We start from the raw sequence: 25,961 nt of genomic DNA on the forward strand, positions 1-25,961 counted from the left end.
AAGACACATTTTTTGCTTAAATGACATTTGTGTGTGCAGGTCGGTTCATATCCCTTATGTCTTTGAAAGAGTCAAGAGAATAATAATGCAGTGGCTGAACATGAACCCATCAGCCATGTCCCTGTGCAGAGTGCTTGACACTTTATTATGTGCAAAATGACAGTTGGAAGGCTTCTTTTTGGCTCTATGGCTCTGTCTGGTGTGCTGGATCAAATCCGGAGTCTTTCAAAGGTGTGAAGGCTGTGTGTGTGTACTTCAATGGGGAAGATGCAGGGTTTAGAATAAATTGGTTGAAACAGGAAAACAGGACATGAAGTGATTTTTTTATTTTTTTTATTTAGACGCCTCCTGCTTCGCTGCGAATCCTGATCAAAGCAGAAGGACAACAGCTGATTTTAACTGTGGAAAAGAACCAGTAAGTCTTCCTTACAACTCTCATGACTCTCAAATTGCCATATACATAATCAGATACAGAGTTATTACAAAACCACATGATCTAGCTCTAGTAGGATGACTGAACACTTCCAAATCCTAATCCTGTCTCATCGAAACAAAACGGTAGTTACTGAGTAACTTAATGTAAAGGGATAGTTCACCCAAAAATTTAAATTCTGTCATCATTTACTTACATCCTTTACAATGTAGTAGTAATATAGTGCATAAGTCGTATGAATCAAATTTATGATACCTCCATGGTGCTTTTGTGTCCTTATTGTCATATGTACATATTGTCATATGAAGTAAAGAACATGTATGAAATTAAAACATCTATTAGAAAATGGAAGGATTTCATGACACATACAGTGGATAATGTTATAATGTTCTAACAAGCCTGCTTGATCAGTTACCAAAGAAGAATGCGAAAAATTATTTAACAAAATAAGATTTTCTTATCAAAGTGGTACAATTTTGTTTGTAAAAATGAGTAAACCCTCCTGAAAGTTACAAAAAAATGTTTTTTATAGGTTTGTATAGGTATATTGAACCAAAACTATTAAAGACAAGTAATTTCCGGTCTGTTCTGGTGTTGTTCAGAGTACAGGGAGAAGTGCTTGGAACCCATGACGTTCAGTGGTAGTAAAGCTTTTATATAAGGATAAATAAGTGCTGAAGGTGTGAGGTTGTTGTGCTTTATCAATGCTGCAATGAATTCACACACTACTGTGTGATGTAATACAAAAACTTGAAACAGAAGATGCTACCCTGCCCTCATTCTCTGTATTATTGAGCATTTTTTCAGCATGACAATGAAGATACTCATTCTCCCAAGGTGAAAATCCTTCAGTGGACATATATTTCAGTCAATCTTAATGCTCTTTATCAGCTGATGGGGATTCTGTAGAGACGAGCTGAGCAACACTCCCCATTAAAGAGCAGAGCATTTCAGGAGGTTGTCCAGGAGTTTAACAGGACAGATGTGAAAATTTGTCATTAACTTGTACACTCAGTGCCAAGAAGAGTAAGAGCAGAAACTTTAAGTTCTGGAGGACATATTATACATTTAAAATATTATACATTTTCTGAATTAAATCTAGGGTGTACTCCTTTCTGCAGTCCTTCATTTAAACAAAATTGGCTAATTCAATTATCTTACAGAAAATATCGGATTACATTTTGTTGTTTTTATTAAGTATATGTTTAATGTGTTTAAATTTTTCCATCTTTCCATGAATCATATTAGTGATCTTTAAGAAAATACATCTTTCATATTTATTCAGAGGAAGTATACTCATTTATGCTTTGCACTGTACATCTAGCCCATATAAATATTAATGTTTATGTATGTATGTTAGGGCTGCACGATAAATCGCATGCAATATTTAATACGCATCTTGCCGGTTCTGTAATCAGCTGTAAATCTCCATCACCTGTGCATGTTCACGTGGAGCAGCATTTTCTACACATAGCACTCTCGATATAGGGCAATGTAGATCATTTATAACATTTCTGTATGGGAAAGAACAGAGCAAAAGAGAGACAGACTGAAATAAATAAATTATCGACAAACCAACAAAGAAACTCCAGAGATGTTTGATACAAACTGACCTACTCTGTACATTAAGCTTAGTTCAACTCTTTCCCACAGCAACAACACAACAAAAAAACATCACTCATCCAGATATATAAAAGCCCAACACAGAGGACAGACACTCATTTCTCAAGAAGGACAATGTAGCTTTGAGTGTTCATCATTACAGTAATCATCACAGTCAAGACACTACAATACAAACATATTTGCATGGTTATGCAGCTTCACCGTTTTTAATATAAGCCTTTTTACAAAGAATTGTCCATTCCTAGACATGCAAAGTGATTCACTGCATATTAATGACAGATAAATAAGTGGCAACACCTCGACAAATAAAACAGCCAGTGTTTATCTTTCCACGCCACAATCAAACCAAGGATCTAATTTATTCACTCTAGATGCTTTGACAATGCATTTGATAGCATTCCCATTTTTCTCTGAAATTTGTCTAACCTCACAACAAACATATCATACTTTGAAGACTGCTAACATTACCATAGAAACTTGGACTCATTTCAAATGAATGGACAGGGAAGAGGGTCCTTGTTCATGTGAGAATGACATCATTGACTCTCTTCTCTGATGTTAGGTGTCAAGCTGAAGTAAAACTAATGAACTGAGTCCAGGAGAAAGAGAGACACACTATTAGCAGAGGACTATTAGACTGGCCCTGTGATTCTGCTTCAACACCTGATACAATCACACACAAATATGCACACCTGTAGTAACCTTTAAACATCAGGCTATAGATAAATTAGAAATAAGTGTTTTTCTAAAGCAGTTATTTTTAAAGCTTTTGACAGTGGGCCCTTTCTCTGAAAAAAAAAAAAAAACTGACACTTTGCAGATTATATTAGAGGTAAAAATAAATAATTAAATGTTAAATAAGATTATCTAAAAAGCTATACTTAATTAAAATAAATAATTGAATGTTAAATAAGATTATCAAAAAAGCTATACAAGGTAGCATATGAATGGTTAATTAATGCTAGATAATGAATATAATTCATCCTATTTTAGATGTGATAATAGGTTGAAGATGATGAACGATTTTGTCGGACAGATACAGTCGGCAATGCGACACTGTTGGAAGGGAAAAACAATATTATTAAACTTAAAGCTGCAGTAGGTAACTTTTGTAAAAATTTATTTTTTACATATTTATTAAACCTGTCATTATGTCCTGACAGTAGAATATGAGACAGATAATCTGTGAAAAAACTCAAGCTCCTCTGGCTCCTCCCAGTGATCCTATTGCCATTTGCAGAAATACATCGCTCCCGGTAAGAAACAACCAATCAGAGCTGCGGTCTGTAACTTTGTTTGTGTTCAAAATGTAGAAAAAAAGTATATAATAAGTGAGTACACCATGAATCCATTTTCCAAACCGTGTTTTTAGCTTGTCCTGAATCACTAGGGTACACCTATAATAAGTGTTTATATTCTGACTATTTTAGATTGCTTCGGGGATACCGCGGCGGAGTAACCCAGTACCTTTGTGATTCTTCATAGACATAAACAGAGAGAAGTAGTTCCGGCTACAATGTTCTTCCGCAAGACGCAAGCAGTTCTGTTTATTAACCGCTAGAATGTCAAAAGTTCCCTACCGCAGCTTTAATTTACTTGCCTTTTTATTTTACATGTAAACACAAATATATTCTCCTGTTGTGATTGAGTCATCTGTAAATTTCTTGTTGCTTCTTATATTCATTTGCATATTTGTTTAATAATTTATCAACAAAAATATTCTTATTTATTTTTATTATTGTAGTTTTATTTAAAATTATTATTATATTTATTATTATATTTTCCTTTAATGTTTTAAATTTATGCACTGTGGCTGTAAGGTGAAGGTGTGAGGTATTGTAGAATACAGGGGTATCCAAACTCAGTCCTGGAGGGTCGAGTCCTGCAGAGTTTAGCTTCAACTTGCCTCAACACACCTGCCTAGTAACAGGGATGGTCTTACTACTGGGAGATGAGAGGGTCTGCTATACGTACTATTGGAGAAAGCGTAATGGTCAAATTGGATCACGTGTGCCTTAACCAATCACATTACAGTCTTAACATCATTGAATTCCAGTCAGAGATGTGCCATACTCAGTCGCCATTTACAGATACCATAGGAATAAATGAGAAATGCCATAAGCTGTATCTCACCTGTTGCAAAAAGTCAGTGACATCTCTTATAAAAACAGCATTTTGGAGGGTGTAAACTCTAAAAATAGTTCAATTCAAAAGTTTCCTCACAAAAGCTGTTTATTCAGCATAGCGAAGTCTCTCCTCCATTGACCTTGATTAGCTGGTTCAGATATGTTTGATTAGGGTTGGAGCTAAACTCTGTAGGACACCGGACCTCCAGGACTGAGTTTGGTGACCCCTGATTTAAACTGTCTTTCATATGGACTTCTGTTATTAAACATTCAACACAATATGTATTGCTGTGGTGGTAGGCTGTCTTTTACCTTGATTGTTTGGTGCTCCGTTGAACAGCTGAACAATAAACAAGGTTAGGAAGATGGAAGGAGAGAGAGTTGGAGCAAACAATGAAAAGAGGAGAGTGGGAGATGAGGTGTACAGTGCCGCATTCAATTATGGATTCAGTTGTGGACTCACTTGTGAACTTTCCATCTGTTTCAAATTATTCCTTTCAGAGGCTTCAATTATTTCATCTGTCTTCGAGCTAAAATTAATGACATGGTGTGTAGTGTAATCAGGGGTTGTAGAATGCATGAATGTAGGAGAGAGACGGAGAACATAATAACAGCGCGTCCTTGACAAAGCTTCTAATGACAGTGTAAGACAGGACAACACAAATTTTTTCAGAATTATGCAAAACAAAACAAAAAAGGGCAAGAATCACTTTTATTATTGCTCATAATTATTGCTCATGGAATTAAATACATCCATAAAACCTATGTTATACTTTCTGAATGAGCAATCTGGACGCCTAAACGGACAGCACAGATGCGGACTACTAGTATTTATACTACCGAAAACATATGCAGATGGTCCGCTCAGAAACAAACATGTTTACAAACAATTGCCTATAATTATTGCACATCTGGTTGTCTTTATATTGATTTTTTCGACAGATTGTACAGGTTTTGGTAGAAACGTGCTTCTAAACACAGCCTGCACACGTGCAATAGTGATTTTGAAGTAGAGCCCTGCGCGGGACTGTTTTCTTCATCCCGCTCCCGCCCGCTACCGCCAAATTTCTGACCATTACCGCCCGATCCCGCGACGTATGTGTTTCACTCCCGCCCGCTCCCACAATATGTATGTCCACTCCCGCCCGCACCCGCAAAACTCTGACAATTTATTCCCGCACAATAATAGAGATGCATTGATTTTGTGTCTTCTCCCGTCCCGCAGGAAAAAAAAAACAAACAAAAAAAAAAACACGTATTTGTATTGATATTATTAAAGAGATTCATGGGGTTGTTTGTTTCGTTTCCCTGACCTGCATGTAAAAAAAAAAAAAAAAAAAAAGACAAAACACACAATACATTCAAATATAATTTGTTTTTATCAAAAACTTTGCACATAAAAATAGACTGCTTTGCAAAAAAAAAATATACATAATATGATAAACTAGGCTACATGAAAAACAGCTTTACAATTATTAGCCAAATGTCGCAGGTATTCTGTTTGAAAAATACAAATAAGAATAAAAACATTCAAACTTAGGCAGCCTGCTCAATAACACTGGCATCATCACGCCTCTTGACCTAATTAACAAATGGCAACACTGTCAAAAAACAACACTAATAAATAACATTAGGTTCTTTTCTACATCATCTATTGACATCTTCTCCATCTTGTCGCTAGGCAACCTCTCTATCCCGCAGTGTTATTTTTAGCCGCTCATTCCCACCCGCAGCAAAATTCAAACCGCCCGCTCCCGCGAGATTTGCGTTGGGTCCGGCGGGACTCAATCCCAATGCAGCCCTCTATTTTGAAGCCTTCTGACCGCGTGGGTCAGAAAAAATGGGAGGCACGTGGTAGTCTTAGACAGTAAAAGAAATGGACACAGCGACCCCATTGGATTCAACGGAGACAAGTGAAGTCAATTAGAAGCATGCACTTCCTGGGGGTCAGGCATATTGCGCAGACTCAAACTGAGCTTGATGACGTAGATGTGACGTGAGCAACCTGTCTGACAATTGTAAGTCTTCTAATCGCTGTGCCAAGAGTAATCTGAATCACCCACCGAGTCTTGCAGAGATGGCGAGCATGAACAGGAGCAAATTTTGGTAAGTATTCTATGGGCTTCTTCCTTGACTTAATGCCTCCATGTCCCCCCGATTGCCTCATAGACAATAAAAGATTGTGGTTAGAGAGTTTGACTCCTAACCATAGGGTTGTGGGTTTGAATCTCGGCCCGGCAATAACATGACTTTGGTGCCCTTGAGCAAGGCATTGAACCCCCAGCTGCTCCCTGGGTGCTGCAGCATAAATGGCTGCCCACTGCTCCGGGTGTCTGTGTGTTCACTGCTCTGTGTGTGTGCACTTTGGATGGGTTAAATGCAGAGCATGAATGAATTCACAGTATGGGTCACCATGCTTGGCTGAATGTCACGTAAATTTTTTTAATAGAAAGTATGTACAGTACAGGTAAATTATGTGCAAAGTTGAAGTGTAGACTAAGTGTGTGTGTTAGATAAATAAGTGCATGAGTGTATAAATAGTGTTGTGTGTTCCACAGTTGTTGTCAAGTGTTCATGAGATGGATTGCCTAAGGGAAGAAACTGTTCCTGTGTCTGGTGCTCAGAGCTCTGTAGTGTCAACCAGATGGCAACAGTTCAAAGAGGGAGTGTGCTGAATGTGAGGGTCCAGAGTGATTTTGCCAGCCCTTTTGCTCACTCTGGATGAGAACAGTTCTTGGAGAGAAGGGAGGGTTGTACCAATCGCTGTGCAGTCCGGACTACCCTCTGTAGTCTTCTGAGTTCAGATTTGGTAGCTGAGCTAAATCAGACAGTTATAGAAGTGCAGAGGACAGATTCATTGATGACAGAGTAGAACTGTTTCAGCAGCTCCTGTGGCAGGTGTCATGATTCTGCCCTCGTGTCCTTGATTTTTCCTAGTCTTGAGGCAGGATCATGTCAGACCCGTGTTTTGTGTACAAGCACATGGCCTTGCCTTTGGGCCATGTGCTTGTGTTGTCTCGTTCCCTTGCCCCGCCCCCCTTGTTATCCTAGTCGTGTCGTGATTGTCCTATCTGTGTCACCTGTCGTGTCTTAATTGTTCCCCCTATTTAGATCTCCTAGTGTGCTCTGTCTTGCGTCGGTTCATTGTGATTTGTGATTGTTCCTCACCTGTGATTATACCCTGGTAACCCCTTTGAGATATTGTGTCCTGTATAACCGTGAGTGTTTATTTGTAGTTAGTGTTCTCTAGTTTTGAGTCTTTGTTTATCTTGTCTAATCAGTCCTGTTTAGTTATTTTTGTATCTGCCCTAGTCCTTGTTTTCCCCCTCGTGGGTTTTTGTTTTCCCCTTTTGTATTAATAAATCTTGTGTTTAACCCGATCCCTGTCTGCACTTGAGTTCCTCCCTTGCAAACCCTGACAGAATGAACCGACCACCAAGGAACTCAGCAGGCAGGAGGGCCTCTGAGCTTCAGCGTCAGGCGGAGTTCCGGAGGCTGTGCTGGACGTCATCCCCCACCGACAGGAAGGGGGTCACCCTCCCCTACTCGCCCGAGGGGGAGTGGATCCTCCGCAATTATGCCCGGCTGTGGGAGAGTCTCTCCCAGGAGGAGCCACAGAGGTCCCCCCCCACCTACCCAGCTGCCAACGATCCCAGAGGGTCGTCCCCTAGCCGTCACAACACTGGGGGAACAGGCAGATCCCTCCCAGAGTCCTGAGGCGCCTTCCATAGCCAGCAGTCTCCCCATGAAGCGAGGGAGACGATTGTCGTGGGAGTCAGCCTCAGAGTCTTTGGCGTCAGAGTCTGCCCAGCCCGAGACCGAACTTCCCCAACCCGTCTCTGTCCCAGCGGTGACCTCTGCACCGCGGCCTAGAAGGAAGAGGAGGAAGAAGGGCTCTCCCGGTCCTGCGACTCTGTCGCCTCCTGCAGCGGTGAGCGTGCCCGAGCCAGCAGCGGTGAGCGTGCCCGAGCCAGCAGCGGTGAGCGCTGGCGTGCCCGTGCCAGCAGCGGTGAGCGCTGGCGTGCCCGTGCCAGCAGCGGTGAGCGCTGGCATGCCCGTGCCAGCAGCGGTGAGCGCTGGCGTGCCCGTGCCAGCAGCGGTGAGAGCTGGCGTGCCCGTGCCAGCAGCGGTGAGAGCTGGCGTGCCCGTGCCAGCAGCGGTGAGAGCTGGCGTGCCCGGAGGTGAGAGCTGGCGTGCCCGAGCCAGCAGCGGTGAGCGTGCCCGAGCCAGCAGCGGTGAGCGCTGGCGTGCCCGAGCCGGCAAAGAAGAGAGCTGTATGCAAGTCTGCAGTCGTGAGAGCGGAGGAGAGTGCCGCGGCCGACTCTGCAGCAAAGACTTTAGTACAGTCTGTCTCATCTCGTAAGGAGATGCCAATTATCCTAGCAGCTAAAGCCTTCTCAGATTATTTGTCTAGTCTTGTCCGGATCCTAGAAGTCCCCGTCAGTCCTGTCTTGTCCCCAGACCCTGTCCCCAGAAGTCCCGAGTGTCCAGCCGTTGTCTCCCCGTGTCCTGTTGTCCCCCCGAGCCCAGCTGATGTTGTCATGTGTCCCGTTGATGTAGCCCCGTGAACGTTGCCCCGTGTCCCGTAGATGTCCCGTGTCCTGTTGTCTCCCCGTGTCCAGCTGTCGTCTCCCCGCATCCCGTAAGTGTTGCCCCGCGTCCCGTTAGTGTTGCCCCGCGATCCGTGTCTGCTCCCGTCATGTCCTCTGTCAGTTGTCCAGAGACCCCTTCCCCCCCCCCCTCACCACCCAGACCTGCCCGGACCCCTCGTCGTCAGCCTTCGGCCTGCCCTCCTAAGATCCCTACCTCTCCCACCCACCCTGGTCTGTCCCCCATGAACTTTGTGGTCCCGCCCCCTCCCCTTCCCTGTTTGTTTTTTTTGATTTGTCACCCTAACCCTGCCGTTGTGTACTCATGTTTGCCTTTGTTGTTATTTGTCATGTCTTGTTGGTTTGTGTCTGTGTCCCAGTCTGTCATGTCAGTCATGTCCCGTGTTTGATGTTCCCTTGAGGAGCGTCTGGAAGCCGCTCCTTAAGGGAGGGGTTCTGTCATGATTCTGCCCACGTGTCCTTGATTTTTCCTAGTCTTGAGGCAGGATCATGACAGACCCGTGTTTTGTGTACAAGCACATGGCCTTGCCTTTGGGCCATGTGCTTGTGTTGTCTCGTTCCCTTGCCCCGCCCCCCTTGTTATCCTAGTCGTGTCGTGATTGTCCTATCTGTGTCACCTGTCGTGTCTTAATTGTTCCCCCTATTTAGATCTCCTAGTGTGCTCTGTCTTGCGTCGGTTCATTGTGATTTGTGGTTGTTCCTCACCTGTGATTATACCCTGGTAACCCCTTTGAGATATTGTGTCCTGTATAACCGTGAGTGTTTATTTGTAGTTAGTGTTCTCTAGTTTTGAGTCTTTGTTTATCTTGTCTAATCAGTCCTGTTTAGTTATTTTTGTATCTGCCCTAGTCCTTGTTTTCCCCCTCGTGGGTTTTTGTTTTCCCCTTTTGTATTAATAAATCCTGTGTGTAACCCGATCCCTGTCTGCACTTGAGTTCCTCCCTTGCAAACCCTGACAGCAGGTTGAATTTCCTCAGCTGACGAAGGAAGTACAGCCTCTGTTGTGCCTTTTTAAAACGTCTAAGAGCGACGAGGAGAAGCTTACATCAGTGCTTTTTTGTTTGTCAGTGTGTGTGTGCTAGCACATTAACCACAGTTGGTGGCAGGAAATAGAAAGAGAGGAACACAGAGGGTGAGTTATGCTAATGTAATTTGGTTTTAACCATCCCTCAATGAAGCAAGCGCAGCTCGTTTGGATTGGCTAGAAATCAGCAGGCTGCTTAGATGAAGAAAAATAATAATAGAGAACATAAGGGTGAAATAGAGCATTGCCAAATATATGGTAAATTATGCTTTTCAGGATTCTTTTTCATATGGGCTTTATGAATTGTAATGTTCAGAAGAACCCTTGGAATATTTATCTAAGTCGGCAGATTCACAGAAGTTGTTTAAACTTTGGAAAGTGAGGAACTGCAGGTTTTTGAGATGTTCATAGTAGATATATTTTTAATAATGCTGTCCCAATATACGTTCTGTGTACTGTATGCACTCAATCTTTTTTATGTGAACTTTCTCCTTGCTGTCTTGACTCCCAGTTTGTATACCTCTGTTGTCTATTGTTGTTTTTTTTTTTCTAAAATATGAGATTAATTTTCAAGAGTCATAGCCTTTACTGTCACATGATTTTTCAAAGTAATGACCATAATATGTTGATTTGATGCTTGGGAAACATTTCTTAATATCAGTGTTGAAAACCATGATACATTTCTTTGAAATAGAAATCTTTTGTAACAAAAAAGTCTTTACTGTGACTTTTGATCAAATTAACGTATCCTTGCTGAATTAAAGTATTAAATTCTTTCATTTAAAAAAATGCATTGGTTTAAAAAAAATAAAAAAACATCCTAGCTTAATATGCAAAGACAAATGTTAAAAAAAATTAAATAATAATGATTATTATTATTATTTGCAGCAAATAATGTTCAATTGTGAGCTTTCAGTTTAAAATGTACAGTTATTGAAAATCTTGCTTGAGTTTCTCTCCTCACTGAGCGCTAAAACTTCTAAGGTCTCGATCTCACAGCCATTCAGCCTCACTTTGTTTCCCCAGGAGTCTTTAGCAGCTGACCGCTCCATGATCTCATCCCTGAAGGTCAACAGTCAAATCAGGAAGTCATTCTTTTTATTGACCAGTTGTGGTAACAGCAAAAACTGAGGAAACACTTCAGTGAAAAACAAGGGGGTTTTCAGAAAGAGGGAGAGAGAAAGCTGGCAAACAATGATCTGAGTATTGTATCAAAAGGGAAGCTATTCACAGGAAGCTGTAAAGACCTGCAGCGAGCCACTGTATAATTTGAGTGAGGTTTGTAGCTGCATTGAGAGCTTGCAACTCACAACTTTCAGGTTTGCTGCATGTTGATAAAGCAAAAAAGTGTAGATATGGTAGATCAGGGGCCACACCCACAGTTTCCATAACTCCGGGCTGGGGTGAATTATCATACCCTGTGCCTGTGAGAGTAGATCTCTCCTGACTGGAATCTTCCATGGAGAGCCATCGAGGAGCGAGATACTCAGCCCGGCCAGAACGGGGCTACTAATAACAGCAGATCCCCATCTCTCAAGAACTCCAGAGAAAAGAGCAATCCTACAGCATACAGACGAAGTCTCGACCCAGTCTATACCATAACGTCCAGTCCCATAAGGAGCTGGATAAACTAGAGAGAACCAGAGGGGATATTGCAATGTTTCCTGAGTCGCAAAGAGGTCCACCTGAGCCTGGCCAAAAACTCTCCATATCTGCTTCACCGCCTTTGGGGAAGTCCCCGACCCAGAGCCTCTGGTCCCAACATGGGGGAGCACGGGAAGCAACACTCTGTTTTTGAGGCTCTCTATAAGAGGAGCTGGTACGCAGAGGGGACTGCTCCCGTCCAGCAGCCCCCAGAGCTAGAGAGTGGTGAGGGAGGAACCGCCGAAACTCCGCCGCTAAGTGTTTACGGGCCTCCTGGTACCTGTCGATGACTGAGTTGACAGCGTCGCCGAACAGGCCAGAAGGTGCAAGTGGAGCATCCGGAAGAAAGACCTTATCCTTCTCTCTCATATCAGATAAGGTCAACCACAGATGCCTCTCCGCTGCCACCATTGCTGCCATGGACTGCCCAATTGCACAAGCGGTCTTCTTAGTGGAGTGAAGAACTAGATCAGTGGTTCTTCTTAAATCAGCTATGTTATCGTAGTTAAGCAGAGTTAAGCTCCTCGCTCTCATCCAGCAAGTAGGTCTGCCTGATACGCCTGTAACACAAACATAGTGTGCAGACACGCACCGGCATGACCTGCTGCCACGTACCCCTTGCCCACCAGTGCTTATGTTGTGTGCAGCGGCTTGGAGGGCAGTGACGGAGCCTTCACGGATGATGCCGCACCTGGGGACAGATAGCTGGCTAGCGTCTGTTCAACCCCGGACATCGCCCTGTAGCCGCACTCACTCAACCCTGCCACATTCCCATAGTAGTCAGAGGCAAGGATGAAGAGGCGGGCTGAGAAAGGCTTAGCCCATGACCCCGACACCTCGGTGTGCAGTGAGCTCTTTGTCTGTGTACTCCAGTTCAAAAAGTTGGATAGGGTGAAAAATTTTAAATTTTTCATGTTTTACTAGATATGATACTTATTCCTCGGCTGGGATTGTGTAATTCTGAAACTGCAGTTTTGACAATTCAGATTTTTATCTGTTGTGTAGTGTATTCCAGCCTTTAGCTGGGTACCAGGTATAAACTGTACCTTTTTTTTTATTTATTTTTTTCATTCTCATTTGTTATTTTTGTCCCTCTGTCGTGTCTTTGTTCTTTTGTCTTTTGTTCTACACTAGCTATCAACAAGCTGTCCAAACAAAAAATTTGCTAGCTGCTTTTCTTGCTAGGCATCTGGATAAGTTAATGGAGAATACTCTGCAGTGAAAACTCACTTCTACTGCATTACAGATGTTTAAAGCTTCACAATCATTCCACACACTGTTCTTTGGCTTTTACATTCTGACAAAAAAGCAATCGAATCTCATAGTTTGATCACCGATGCACTCTCTCAGTTGGATTGATCATACACAGTTGTACCATCATAAATAAGACAGAATAGAAAATGCCAGAGGTTTGGTCAGACCTGTGTAATGAGCCAAAGAGGAGACTCTATTAAACTAGTACAGAAGCATCAGTGAGTCTTTAGGGAGACCGAGAGAGAGAAAATAGACAGAGAAAGCAGTTAATGGCTTGGAAATTGACACAGAGAAATAGCACATATTTACAAGAGCCAAGAGCCGAAATCTGCTAAATTGTATTCAAGTGTGAATGGCCTTTTCTCCCCAACTAGTGAAGTATCTGTGGTTTGAAGAAGTCCTTAATGATCATGGAGGCTAAATTTCACACCCCTTGCCCCTGGGCTGTCATTTGTTATTTATCATCGAGTTACAGATTACCTCACTAAGGGTTACTCAACACCTGTACAGTTCAATGATCTGCTTTGGCTGCATCTATAACAGTAACACAACATGAAACATTAACTATAATCCACCAGACTCACAGTGCTGTGTCTGTAACGGGTGGGTAGATGACCCAGAACTGTCGGTTCCGTTATGTGGTTCTCTGATTAGATTTCTGATTAGACTCGGACCAGGAAAGGCAGGGCAGCAAATACTGTTAAAATATAATGAAATAAAGAACAAGGGGGAGAATAGAAAAGAAAAAAAAGTAAAGTGGTCTGTGAATGGGATGAAAATGGTTTATTGTTGATACAGATGAAACATAATGTACTGTTTTTATTGACTAAAATTGTTACCCCAGTTGACAGCAAGTTATTGGGTTGATTTATTCACTCAACTGATTTGTTTAAAACACTGGAAAGGAACAAATGCACAGTTGAATCCACTAAATGTATTCATTGAAAACACTGATTAGAACAAAACAAGCGAGTCATTAATTCATTCACTAAACTAATGAGTTCATCTGTAGTGTGTGTTAGGGCTGTCAAAATGACAGTTAAACTAAATGTTATCAAAATTCTAATTATGTTCTAATTTAAAAGGCATAATTTCAGTTAGGGGGAAAAAGCTTTTGGCTTCTCTCCTGATTCCACAAGAGGGTGCATTGCACAAAATATTATGCACGTTTCTTCAAAGCATAATAAAACAACAGGACTATCTTTGAAAAAAAAAGTGCATAATGTTTAAGATAATGTTAATAGTCAAGTCATCTTTATTTATATAGCGATTTTAACAATACAGATTGTGGCAAAGCAACTGAACAGCATTAAATAGTAAAATAGTGTGGCAATAAAGCAAAAAAGCAGTTCATTGAATTCAGTGATGTCATCATCCAGCTCAGTTCAGTTTAAAAAGTATCTGTGCAATCAAGTTGACGATATTGCTGGATATGAAGTGTCCCCAACTAAGCAAACCAAAACTCCATCGGTGACAGAATAGAGAAAAAAACCTTGGTAGAAACCAGTCTCAGGCAGGTGGCCAGTTCTTCTCTGACCAGTACAAACCAGTAGTTCAATTCCAGGCTGCAGCAAAGTCAGATTGTGCAGAAGAATCATCTGTTTCCTGTGGTCTTGTCTCGGTGGTCGTCTGAAACAGGGTCTTTTCTCTGTCTCTGGGGCTCATCTAGTTTTCCTGGTCTCTGACATTCATGGCTGGACACGCAGAGGATCCGGGTGACTGCAGTGACCATCCGATCTGGATACAGACTGGATCTGGTGGCTAAGGTGACCTCGGAATAAGAGAGAAACAGACTAATACTGTATTAGTGTAGATACCATTCTTCTAACGATGCCATTCTTTCTTCTAACGAAGTGTTCTCATATATATATATATATATATATATATATATATATATATATATATATATATATATATATATATATATATATATATATATATATATATATATATATAATAAACTTGCTTAAACAATTAGAAGAAAAAAAAAACACCATGTATGTATAGTTTAATACAAAGGACCGAAAACCAATCTCAAAGAGTAGGCTACTTTTCTTCATTTAAAAACAGGAGATACAGTGGGATGGGGAAAAACCGCCATAAAGCCTTGAGACATGTTTTTTAAAAGTTGAACTTAAATAAATTTTACATAGCTTTCTAAACATGCCGCTCTCATGTGCTAGACGAGAGTCCAATGCTAATACTGTAGATGTAAGTATGCGTTCTGTGTGAATGGCTTGGTTTCAGTTTTAATGTGAACAACATCTTCTCATTCTCCACGGGAAAGTCTATGCCAGGGTACTGGAGAGGAGAATTCAGCCGATAGTGGAACCTCGGATTCAGGAGGAACAGTGTGGTTTTCGTCCCAGTCGTGGAACACTGGACCAGCTCTTTACCCTTTCCAGGGTGCTGGAGGGTTCATGGGAGTTTGCCCAACCAGTCCACATGTGTTTTGTGGATTTGGAGAAGGCATTCGACCGTGTTCCTCGTGACATCCTGTGGAGGGTGCTCTGGGAGTATGGGGTCGACGGCCCCCTGCTTAGGACTGTTCGGTCCCTGTACGACCGGAGCAAGAGCTTGGTTCGCATTGCCGGCAGTAAGTCAGACCTGTTCCCGGTGCATGTTGGACTCCGGCAGGGCTGCCCTTTGTCACCGGTTCTGTTCATAATTTTTATGGACAGAATTTCTAGGTGCAGCCAAGTGCCGGAGAGTGTCCAGTTTGAGGACCATACAATTTCGTGACTGCTTTTTGCGGATGATGTTGTCGTGTTGGCCTCCTCAGACCAGGACCTTCAGCGTGCACTGGGACGGTCTGCAGCCGAGTGTGAAACGGCTGGGATGAGAATCAGCACCTCCAAGTCCGAGGCCATGGTTCGCAGTTGGAAAAGGGTGGATTGCCCACTTCAGGTTGGTGGAGAGTTCCTGCCTCAAGTGGAGGAGTTCAGGTATCTTGGGGTCTTGTTCACGAGTGAGGGAAGGATGGAACGTGAGATTGACAGACGGATCAGTGCAGCTTCTGCAGTAATGCTTTCTCCGTCGAGTGGCTGGGCGCTCCCTTAGAGATAGGGTGAGAAGCTCGGTCACTCGGGAGGAGCTCAGAGTAGAGCCGTTGCTCCTCCACATCGAGATGAGCCAGTTGAGGTGGCTCGGGCATCTATTTCGGATGCCTCCTGGACGCCTTCCCAGGGATGTGTTCCAGGACACGCTGGAGGGACTATGTCTCCCGGCTGGCCTGGGAACGCCTCGGGGTCCCCCCGGAAGAGCTGGAAGAAGTGGCTAGGGAGAGGGAAGTCAGGGCGTCTCTGCTTAGACTGTTGCCCCCGCGACCCGGCCCCGGATAAGCGGAAGATGATGGATGGATGGATGGACAACATCTTATCCACACTGATGCTCTTGTTTTCCGCAATATATTGAATGAACAATGTACTGTAGCAGCACCGCATCTAGTAGGTTTAACTGGATATGATAACAAAAGCATTTTCGTCACATTTTGTGCGCCACCGAAAAGGCTGCCTGATGTCTGACGCAGACCTAAAATTGGATAAAAAGGGTTTTTAAATCGATTTTTTTTTGACAGCCCTAGTGTGTGTTGTTCGTAGATGCAATGCTTTTTACCTTTGGATCTGTTTGAAAATTATTTTTGTTAGCGGAGCAAAAATAGGCAAAGCAACTGGAAATATAGTCTTAAATTGATTAAGTATTAAATTCTTGTTTGTTGAACTGTTGTATGAAAACACTAGGGATCACACTCAGGATACTGTAGTTCAGGAAAAAAACGAAAATCAGTACTTGGTCATGGGATGTTGCTTAAATGTATGATAATACCAAATCCTGTTGGTGTGGATAAATTAATTACCCTCTTTCACTTTATTTTAGGCAAAAAAATCTGATTTTGTTTGGTATATCTGGCTAGTTTGAGTATCATTGAAATGCGATGTTTTGAATTAGGATATGACTTGACACTTAATAAAATTAGCCCTCAAGACTGGATTGGAAAACCAAGTTTGCAGGACAGTATGTTGTGTGAACAAAGACACACACTCATTCATGCTTCAGAGATGACAGGATGTGTTCTTCAGGGACAACTGCAGCATACTGGTTTATCTTTGAATCCATTCCCCACAGACACACACAAAAACATAAAAAAACAGACATACACATGCATACTGAAACACCCTGGAGCCTAAAAACAGACCAAAAGAACTGGGCTTCCTGAGATCTTTCCACATACAGACACAGAGTTACACACATGATGAAAGTCACAGAAGTTCACAAAAGGAGTGAGAAAGAGAAAATAATCAATCAATGTTCATAATTATTTTATAGTAAAAAACAAACAAACAAAAAAACTCAAAACAAGACCGGTTTGCTTGAGAAGAAACAAGATGTGTGCAAGAATTATTATTTTTTTTTTACTTCAACAATAATGTTAAGCATGTTAATGCAGTAACTTTAAAAACCCCAATCAGGTCGCGCTGTTTTTTTAGCATCTGACACCAGGTGCATCATGTTTTAAAGATGCTGCATCAAGAAAAATGTGTCTCCATTCACAGTATTTCAGTCTCTGCTGCAGTTGTCACATGTGTGTCCAATTTAGAGCCTGTTAGTGTCAGAAAGTGCAGCAATGCGCACTTTTAATTTTCAGCAGAGCAATGAACTGTCTAATTAAAGTGGCCAAATTATGTTTAAGACCTCTTGTACTGTCTCTCTCCTCCAGTGAGACTTCACGCTTCCCCTTAAACGTTTCAGAGCTCATTTTCCCCCCTGACTGTTAAAACCATATTAGTCAGATATGAAGTCAATTAACAGATTAATAGAATAAAAGGGTATTAAAAAAGTGAAAAGTAGGACGTTTGACCTAGAAACCTGCGTGGGACAGATTTTTCAGTCCCGTTCCCACACCCACCCATTCCCCCAGAAATCTATGTTACCTTGTCCCGCTCCCGCCCGCAACATTCATGGGCTGCTGTGTGCATGGTTTGGATCACTAAAATCCAAAATCCACTAAAAAAACTGACATCTCGGTTCATTACAATCTTACACAACTCTGTTAAAACACAAGGAATATATACATATAATTATTCTTTCATAATGTCTACACTAACGCGTGTTATAATGAGGATTCGTGAGCACATAGATTTCAGCACAGCATAAGAACAAGTTTTGAGGAGTGAGCGAATTCTAATTTAAACACTTCTGATTGGCCATTGCGTTCCAGAAATCATTATGTTTTATTAGTTGTTGTTGTTGTTGCTTTTGTGCAATAGATGAATAACAGTTTATTTGTTATTAGATGTACTACCTGCTCGCACCCACACTCACCTATCAGGTTTTGTCCAGCGAATGCACTCTGCTGTGTCAGGTCTTGCTGTACAGTAGCTCTAGTCTGAGCATCAGTAACTTAAAAGTACCAAAAATTTCATTATGGTTACCAATGGCAATGCAATGATTTTTGGACAAATTGTAATTGTCTTTTTCAATATGTGCCATGATAATAGTGCATATTTTTTTACCATGGCAATATCATGGTATTCTTTGAAATGCTAAGGAACATAAATATAGATAGTAATATGGTATATATCAAAGCGAGTAACAATACCACCATCTTGTATCATCTCTGTACTGTGGTATTATGACACAAATTAAGAGAAATATGGCAGAACTTGTATGTATCACAGTAAATAATGTATTATGCATTACAGTTTTTTTTGCTTTAGGTCCCATATTTAACATCCATCATTGTTCTGCCATCACAAATAAAGCCTGTGATCTTTTTTTGTCAAGGTCACTGTAAACTGTAAACTTGACAGAAAAGGTGCAGTTTAATCTTTTTAAATTATCTACATTTAATGGAAGTCAGCATGCTGTGAAATTTCAGGGATCTATGGTTACTGAATTCAGTCATAATGGGCACCGTTGACTGCAGAGTACATATACATACAGGGATGACAACAGCATCTCAACCATACACACACACACACACACACACAATGCTCGCTGGCCTTTTTAGTTGATCATTAGACAAGTTGTACTTCTCTGCAGGTTTGTTAGAGGAAGTCTTTATAAGTACTGAAGTGCTTACGATGCTGTCTGTAAAAAGTTCATATTGCCCTCTATCAAACACCCTTTTGTGGGTCACTGTGCCTGTGCTTACTGAGGTAACTGTGTAGACAGAGTTATTCTGGGACGACAGCCATTACCTACTTTAAGACATAGAAAATTGTCCGCAACATGAAATATTAAAATAGCAGCAGCATTGTGACTTTATATCTTGATATTGCAGTGTGATTTTTGTATCTCACAAAACAACTTTATTGCAATTGCAACTTTATTTTTCTTAACTGCAACTTACTATATCGCGATTGTGACTTTATACAATATCTTGCAAAGTGGCTTCTATATCGCAATTCCAATTTTTCCTTAACTCAATTCCAATATTTGGACTTTCATGGATTATATATGCAGTATATAATTATATTGTGCAATGTACAATATCTCAAATAACAACTTTAAATATTGCAATTGTAGCTTAGTTTTTCATATTTTGGACTTTGTATCTTACAATTGTGACTTTATCTTGACAAAATTGACAAAATATCAAATATTAAAATTTTCGACTTCTTCGACATCTCGCAATTGCTCCTTTATCTTACAATGTTACTATATCTAAAAATGACTACTGTTTTTCATAACTGTGACTTTGTATAATTTCTTACAAATTGCGACTTTATATCTTGCAGTGTGACTTTATACCTCGTAATGTGACTGTCTCTTTAAAAACTGATTTATATATTGCAATTACAACATTGTATATCTCAGACTTTATATCTCACAGTGTGATCTCACAAAGTGATTTTTTATTGTAAACTTAATCTCCTAATTAACGTGCAAGGTTTTTAACATGGAGTTCTGCATGTACATCTCTTTTCACGTACAGTCTTGAGCTTTCAATGGCCTTTTATAAGACCTAAAGCTTGCAGACATGGTGTAGACAGCTCAAGGTCAGTGTATTTTTTCCTTTTCTAACCACCCTAATTGGCATATTAAACCATATTTAGTGTTTCTTTTATGATTCACGCTTTCCTGTGGACAAACTCCCACATTCCCTTGATCATTGCTTTGTGGCACTGAGGGAATCACGCCATGTTTGGGATTCGGATTTGGATGGCTGTCACACCAGTTCATCCCCAAGAACATCAAAGCCTTACGACTACAGGCTTTGAAGTTCCTTCCTAAACAGCGAACCGTTCCTCCATTGGCATGTGGATCAAATCGAGGAGAATGGGAATTGGACTGGAGTGCTGTCATTACTGAAGGATGGCCTAATGGCGTTAAACCTAAAACGACTGCCCTTACAGCAGCAGCCCCTGTACATGAGGGAGCTGAACTGGTGTGTTTTACTAATGCGTTAGCCCAAGGTCTAAACCAGGCAGGTTCATGAGGCGAATTCAAAATGAAGTTTTGCTTGGAGAATACAAACATATATATATATATCCTGATGTTTTGATGAATGTGTATACAAGGTTATATTTATGGCATGCAAAAACCTAAAGGAGAAATGTGAGGAGTTTGAGGTCTGTCAAGATATGTGTGTTAGATATTTCACCCGCACAAGGAAGCAATTCAAAGACTATTTTCTCAAATTACCCTACACAGTGTCTTGTAATCTTGTAAAGTTGTCTGAATGGTTCTGTAGATGGAGTTGTCCTGTGTTCGCTACAAGGGCATTTCAGTTTTTGGGGCTAAAGAGGCTATAGAGGCAATGCTGTAGAAGCTGGCATTGATCTTCTCCTGTGGAGGCGGTGCTTAGCCACACTATTACATCATGAAGTGGCACATTCCACAACAAGTTGTTTTCTTGCTTGGTTTCAATAAAAGCTGTTTTTAAATAACAAGAAAGTTTTGAGTTTTGAAACTTACAGGATGTTTTCTATAGTATATTTACCTTTTATAGTTCAAAAGATCAAGAGAGATTTGATTTCTCAGTTCATGACACTTTAAAAATGAATTCCATTCTGTGATTTTTGACTCTGCTCCTGGTCTTTTCTTTTCATAATTTTCTTATTTAAATTTTGCTTACATTTAGTTTATAACAAAACACTCTAAAATGATTTTAGAATATAGAACACTGCACACAACACTCTAAAATGATTTTAGAATATAGAACACTGCACACAAACACACACACATATACGTGCCCTAGAGGACTAGAGGATCTGCTTATGTTGTTCAGGTGATTAATTTGGATTTCATCTTGTCACATATCACTCTGACATACCAGCACAAACTGAATGCTTGCAAGTGTTTTTTGTTTACATATGCACATATGCTCAACCAGCATTTCCAACAGGAAAAGTGTTTTTATGAACAGTGGAATTCAAAAATAATATTTTAGCCTGGAGCTTTAGAATTTTGGAAATTAGTGAATTACATTGTTGGAAAAAGTGCATTAAACTGCATTAAACTAAAAAAAAAAAAAAAAAAAAAAAAAGCTAATTAGAAGCATTTTCTTTAGTGGACTTTTTGACCCCATTGCATTTAAGCACATATGTTTAGGTGGGTCATCATTTGATCTGGTAGACCTGTTGAACATTTCCTATGATCACATTACTTTCCCTGTTTATGAGCGTCTTTGAAAAGCTAGTTTACTCTCTACTGTCTGACACACTTCCATAATGTGTTCAGTAAATTTGGGATGATAAATAAGATAAATTTGACATGTAACAGAGTGTATTTAAATGGCTTTTTGATATTATGTTTCAGGAATTAATTTTACTGACTATCGAACCATGAACTTAAATATTATAAATGTTCAGCTTTAAAAATATAGATTTTTTTGAGGGGGAAATGCTGATGCAATGCTTAATAGATTTGTGTGTGCGTGTGTGTGTTTTCTTCTAGCGGCCTCTTTGCCAGCCATTACACTGAGACACATTACAGGGAAGATGGACAAGCTGTTATGAGCACTCACAACTCTACGGTATGTCAAACAGTCTTTTGGTGTATACACATTCCAATGAGGTAATGGACTGGCCCCCAAAATGCAAATTAGCCCCCAAAACATGTATTTTACCCCACCGGAATGCGATTTTTACCGGGGATCCCCCTCAATATGTGATTTAAAAGATAAAAAATATATATATATATATATATATATATATATATATATATATATATATATATATATATATATATATATATATATATATATATATAGCAATTGGGTGGGTTTTATTGGCAACCTGGCAACCATGTGGACCGGATATTAATTATTGGCCCATTTCAGTACTATAAGAGGAAATCTAATTAAATTTGAAGAAAATCTTCATACTAACTAAAAATCTTCATTGTATTTTATGTCAGCTTGGACATTTGGCTATAAACACATTTTGCATTCCAAGAAAGAAAGAATTTGTACAGGTTTTTGAAAGACGTGGATGAAATATTCAATTTGAGTGAACTAATCCTAAATTGTTGTCAAATATAATGCTTAAAAATTAAAAAAGTTAAATTGCGCTCGCTAGTCTACAAGCATTTTCTGACTGGCCATCTAAAGCTGATTAATCTTTGCTGTAATTTGATGTTGACACGAGGACAGCATGTTGACATTATAGTCAGGGCTGATTTTAATTGCCTGCTGGGTCTTTTGTACTTTTATAATTATACTAGTGCTAAGAACTGCAAATGACAGCTTTGACAACATGTCGACATCCCCCCATTCCCAATCACACGTGTAGGCTTGACTATATTATTCCTGCTGAGCATATTTAGCTCTAATTTATAATCATGTAAGCCTGTCCAAATAGCCATAACCATTTTTGTTATCAAAGCTGAAAAAGTCTAAAAAAATGTAGCTGTTGTAAAAGATTAATTCATCAAAAATAATGTAGTTAAAACAACTAGACAAGGCTTTGGTGCAAGTGATGATAAAAAACAGTTACTTGAAAAAAAATAAAAATAGAACCAATAAGGATTGTAAAAAATATGAAAAGCAGTGAGAAATTGTTTTAGAATCAGTTCTTTGAATCAAAAGGTGGCAGTTAGATTATACAAATGGTTTATGGTTTATTTAACATATTAAAATTATAATTTTATCCTTCAACTTTTAATTTCCTCTAAAACAGTCAAAAAGCTAATTTCTCAGCAGATACATGTGTGAACCGTTATCCAAGGCAGACACATAGAAAAAGCAGCCTAGTATTTTTATTTTTAATGGTGATCCTTAAAATCAGGTCATTATGAAAGAAAAATGGCCTGCTTTTACTAATATAGGTCTGAGACTTCACTTTGCTGGCCTAGTGTATTATTTAACATGGCCATTAGCAAGTCACTCATCATTTTTAGCTCTGGCTGTTTAGATATCTTACATCTTTCACTGTTTCTGGTACGCTATTTGCTATTCTTGGTCTGTTAAATCTTAAAGATGTGGAAATGGTAGCCACAAAAAATCCCTCAGACAGCTGAGTTTTGATGTGAAGGATTTCTGCCATCAAGCGTTGATTGCTTTTGACAGAGTTGTGTGTCTTGGGGGTTTGTTCCAGCCATAACAGGGGAGAATAGTTTCTTTGTAAAATATTCCAGCAATGAACATGAATATAAAAAGTAGTTTTTAGAATGTGGTACTTATTCTTTAAACTTGAGAAGATTTTTCCTTATCATTACACAGATGAATTGCTATTACCACGGTGAAGTCCAAGGATATGCACACTCTGATGTCAGCCTCAGTACATGCACTGGTATCAGGTACGAACAGTATCACCACCACCGTTCCTGTATCCCATTATGTAAAGGCAGTAATTTCAACCATATTGAGTTCCAGTTTTCAAAGTCATTAAAACTCCTTAAACAAGTAGTTTAAATCATGTGCGCTTTAGTGTGGAAAGCTATTATAGGCCTTAAGTTGTCGAACATTTATTTCCTTGATATTGTTTCCAGTGGACTTCACTACTCTTCCTATGTGAAGGTTCATTTAGAGCCTATAAATCCATGAGATTAAATATCAATAAAAGCTTTAGTATCATCCCATGCTTCATTGTTTTGAAGATAAGTACATAAAGTGACTGAAAGCATTTATAATGTCATGAAAAACTTTAATGATGTTGTTAGATGTAATTAGAAGGAGCATGTGGCTACAGTAAATTTGTTGTAGAAGCACAACTTTTTTTACGACAGAAATGGTAAAGATGAATTCAGATCTATGATTGAAGTAAACCCAAGGTCTCCTGGGTGTAATTACAAAACACTTCTACTGAAAGTCTTTACTTTAGCTTGATTATCACAAGCCTGGAGACTTTCAGGTTGGCAGATATTAAAGCCATTTCTGAACACAGAAGGTTACTGTGAATCAAGGCAGAGGTAAATGTGATTGTGGCTTTTTATCCTCACTGGTGTGGGGGTGTGAGATGGAAATTTTTACATCTGCTGATGCTGAAATATGTAATACTGTAGATCAGATGGCAATCCTGTTGAACTGTCTCTGCTCAGTACTTTCAGGTTTCATATTAGCTTGGTTATAAATTGCAAGGAGAGTACCTTCAGATATAATTTAAATGATCATTCCTTCTGCAAGTATTGTTTTGAACTGTCAGTGTGGCTCCAGATTTTCATCTGTTTTAGCTTGTTATTTTATTGCAAAGTGAAAACTCACTCTTCATCTCGCATCCTAATTCTGCAGCAGTGGCTCTTATACATACACCCTTCATATTCGATTATCTATCAACGATATCTTAAAAAAAAAAAAAAAACACCCATGGCTATATTATTAAGGATGTCAGTTTTGTCACAAAAGTAAACATTTGAAAATGCAGACATTTCGCTCTCTGGTGAGTAATAGGTTATTGGTCATGGAACTGGGTGGAGAAATTACATTTTATACAGTCCAGTGTCATTCTGCAGAAAAATCTATATCCATTTCATTTTCCAATGAGATAAAACAAACAAATGGATTTATCAGAACTGGATTTATTGACTATAGAGTTTATTAGATGGTGGAGGGTCACCTGCCTTTAATTTTACAATGATATTGTACTGATAAAAATATAATTAAATTAGAATTATCTCTATAGCTCAAGATGTACTGGTCTGATGCATTATTTTGCGCTATGTCTTTTTTTTTTTTTTGTCCTCTCTTAGTGTGCTAGAGTGAATGCACTTAAAAACTATCTAAAAAAGCTTTGTTTTTAGAACAATTTAAGAAAAAAGATTAGAACATTAAGAGATGTTGTGGCAAAACAAAATATTCTCAACTTTATTATTAATTCAGAAAATAAGAAGAAATGGACAAATAAATGCACTTATCAATTTTAAAAGCCCTTCTCTGCAAGCCGCACAATTTGAGATGTAATTCTTATCAATATCACAAATGTGGAGACAGGTTACGCACCAAACTTTAACACTTCACTGCTTAGTTTGAGAGATAGTAATAGTGATGATTTATATGTGTAGAATATGTGTTTCTGTTTGCTTCAGTCGAGGAAAAAAAACCCCACTTTTTAAAGTAGTTTAAATCTGAATTCAATCCACAGAGGGTTTATCTTACTTGAAAATAAAACACTGATGGTGGAGCCAGCTTTTGAGCCAGCGAATGACACCCATGTGATTTATGAAGGACATCACCTACACTTCCTCTCCGGGACCTGTGGACATGGACACAACATATCGACTGTCAGCTATATGAGCGCTGGAGGACTGCCACAATCATTCAGCACAAGGGTATGAATGTGGTCTTTCAGCAACAATGTAGCAGCTTGGCTGAGTATATATTTTTTTGTCTCGAGTTCAAATTAACATGCATCATTTGGCATGTGATGTCTTTGTTAATGCAGATGAGGGGATTGTGGCTGCCCTTACTTCCCATGCATGCTAAAACAAGATTAGAGAGCTCGGCAAAACGTCACAGGTTAACAGATGATCCCAACATAGCAGTCTTGTCATTGAAGATCTTCTCATCAAAACATAGCTGTCTAAATAAGATCCCATTGTATTGATTCAAAAGGATTGCAGTAGATAGAAGATGCTGTTATAACTCAACATATATAATGGCAAACTGATGGTATCTATATAATAAAAGTCATTACAGATCTGTATCAATGCTGGCACTGATATTTTCAGACACAGCTAAAGATTATAGATAATTTCATCTTCCATTTGATGGAAATAAATCTAAAAGAGATGAAGACTCCTGATATTGTCACCCTGGTGGCTACAGAACTGCTAGTCGATGTTATAAAGAACTGAAGGTGTTACAA

The 25,961-nt window shown here is 39.7% G+C and overlaps 1 protein-coding gene across 1 annotated transcript in view; it reads left to right on the forward strand.

Moving 5' to 3' along the window:
• Positions 1-25,961, forward strand: part of adam12b (ADAM metallopeptidase domain 12b) — an 85,809-nt gene that overhangs the window by 13,672 nt on the left and 46,176 nt on the right. Inside the window, exons 4-7 of the mRNA XM_026229691.1 lie at positions 342-415; positions 21,616-21,694; positions 23,381-23,457; positions 25,239-25,425. Coding sequence (XP_026085476.1) covers positions 342-415; positions 21,616-21,694; positions 23,381-23,457; positions 25,239-25,425 — 417 coding nt within the window. The remainder of the gene's footprint in view (positions 1-341; positions 416-21,615; positions 21,695-23,380; positions 23,458-25,238; positions 25,426-25,961) is intronic.

This window comes from Carassius auratus, chromosome 42 (genome assembly GCF_003368295.1).
Source record: "Carassius auratus strain Wakin chromosome 42, ASM336829v1, whole genome shotgun sequence".
In the NCBI taxonomy this organism is placed as follows: Eukaryota; Metazoa; Chordata; class Actinopteri; order Cypriniformes; family Cyprinidae; genus Carassius; species Carassius auratus.